Source organism: Plasmopara halstedii (genome assembly GCF_900000015.1).
Source record: "Plasmopara halstedii genome assembly, contig: Scaffold_444, whole genome shotgun sequence".
Lineage (NCBI taxonomy): Eukaryota > Oomycota > Peronosporomycetes > Peronosporales > Peronosporaceae > Plasmopara > Plasmopara halstedii.
Window position 1 is genome coordinate 1,022,732 of NW_020187364.1, and position 554 is coordinate 1,023,285.

Consider the following 554-nt stretch of genomic DNA (forward strand, 5'->3'; position numbering starts at 1 on the left):
CGGGGTTCAAGAAGTGTGAATCTGACCACTGCATCTACGTCAAAAGAAATGACGATTACATGATCTTCGTGGCTCTTGACGTTGATGACTTGGTGATTGCAAGCAACAATAATGAGTTACTCAAGTCAATAAAGAACGCACTCAGCGAGCGTTTTGATATGACGGATTTGGGCCGACTCAAGTATTTTCTTGGCATCGAGATTGAACAAGATGAGTCTACTGGAAGTGTTTCGATGCGTCAGACCAAGTTTGCAACTGATATTTTGAAGAAGTTCAGCATGGAAAACAGCAATTCGGTCAAGAACCCTCAAGATCCAGGACTCAAATTGATCAAGGCTATGTGTGAAGGCGGCTGCAAGCACGAAGAGACGATGATCAATGTACCAAATCGCAATGCTGTTGGTTGCCTCATATACCTGATGGTTGGGACTAGGCCGGACCTCGCTGCTGCTGTGGGAGTTCTTAGCCAATTTGCGACAGATCCGTGTCCTACACGTTGGCAAGCACTCAAGCGTGTGTTTCGTTACATTCAAGGCACCAAGACTTTCGGTATC

At 45.8% G+C, this 554-nt stretch overlaps 1 protein-coding gene across 1 annotated transcript in view; it reads left to right on the forward strand.

Annotated features, from left to right (window-relative positions):
• Positions 1 to 59: 59 nt before the first annotated feature.
• PHALS_10154 (rna-dependent dna polymerase) overlaps positions 60 to 554 on the forward strand; it is a gene marked incomplete at both ends in the record, with an annotated part of 1,049 nt that continues 554 nt past the window's right edge. Inside the window, one exon of the mRNA XM_024725529.1 lies at positions 60 to 513. Coding sequence (XP_024576297.1) covers positions 60 to 513 — 454 coding nt within the window. The remainder of the gene's footprint in view (positions 514 to 554) is intronic.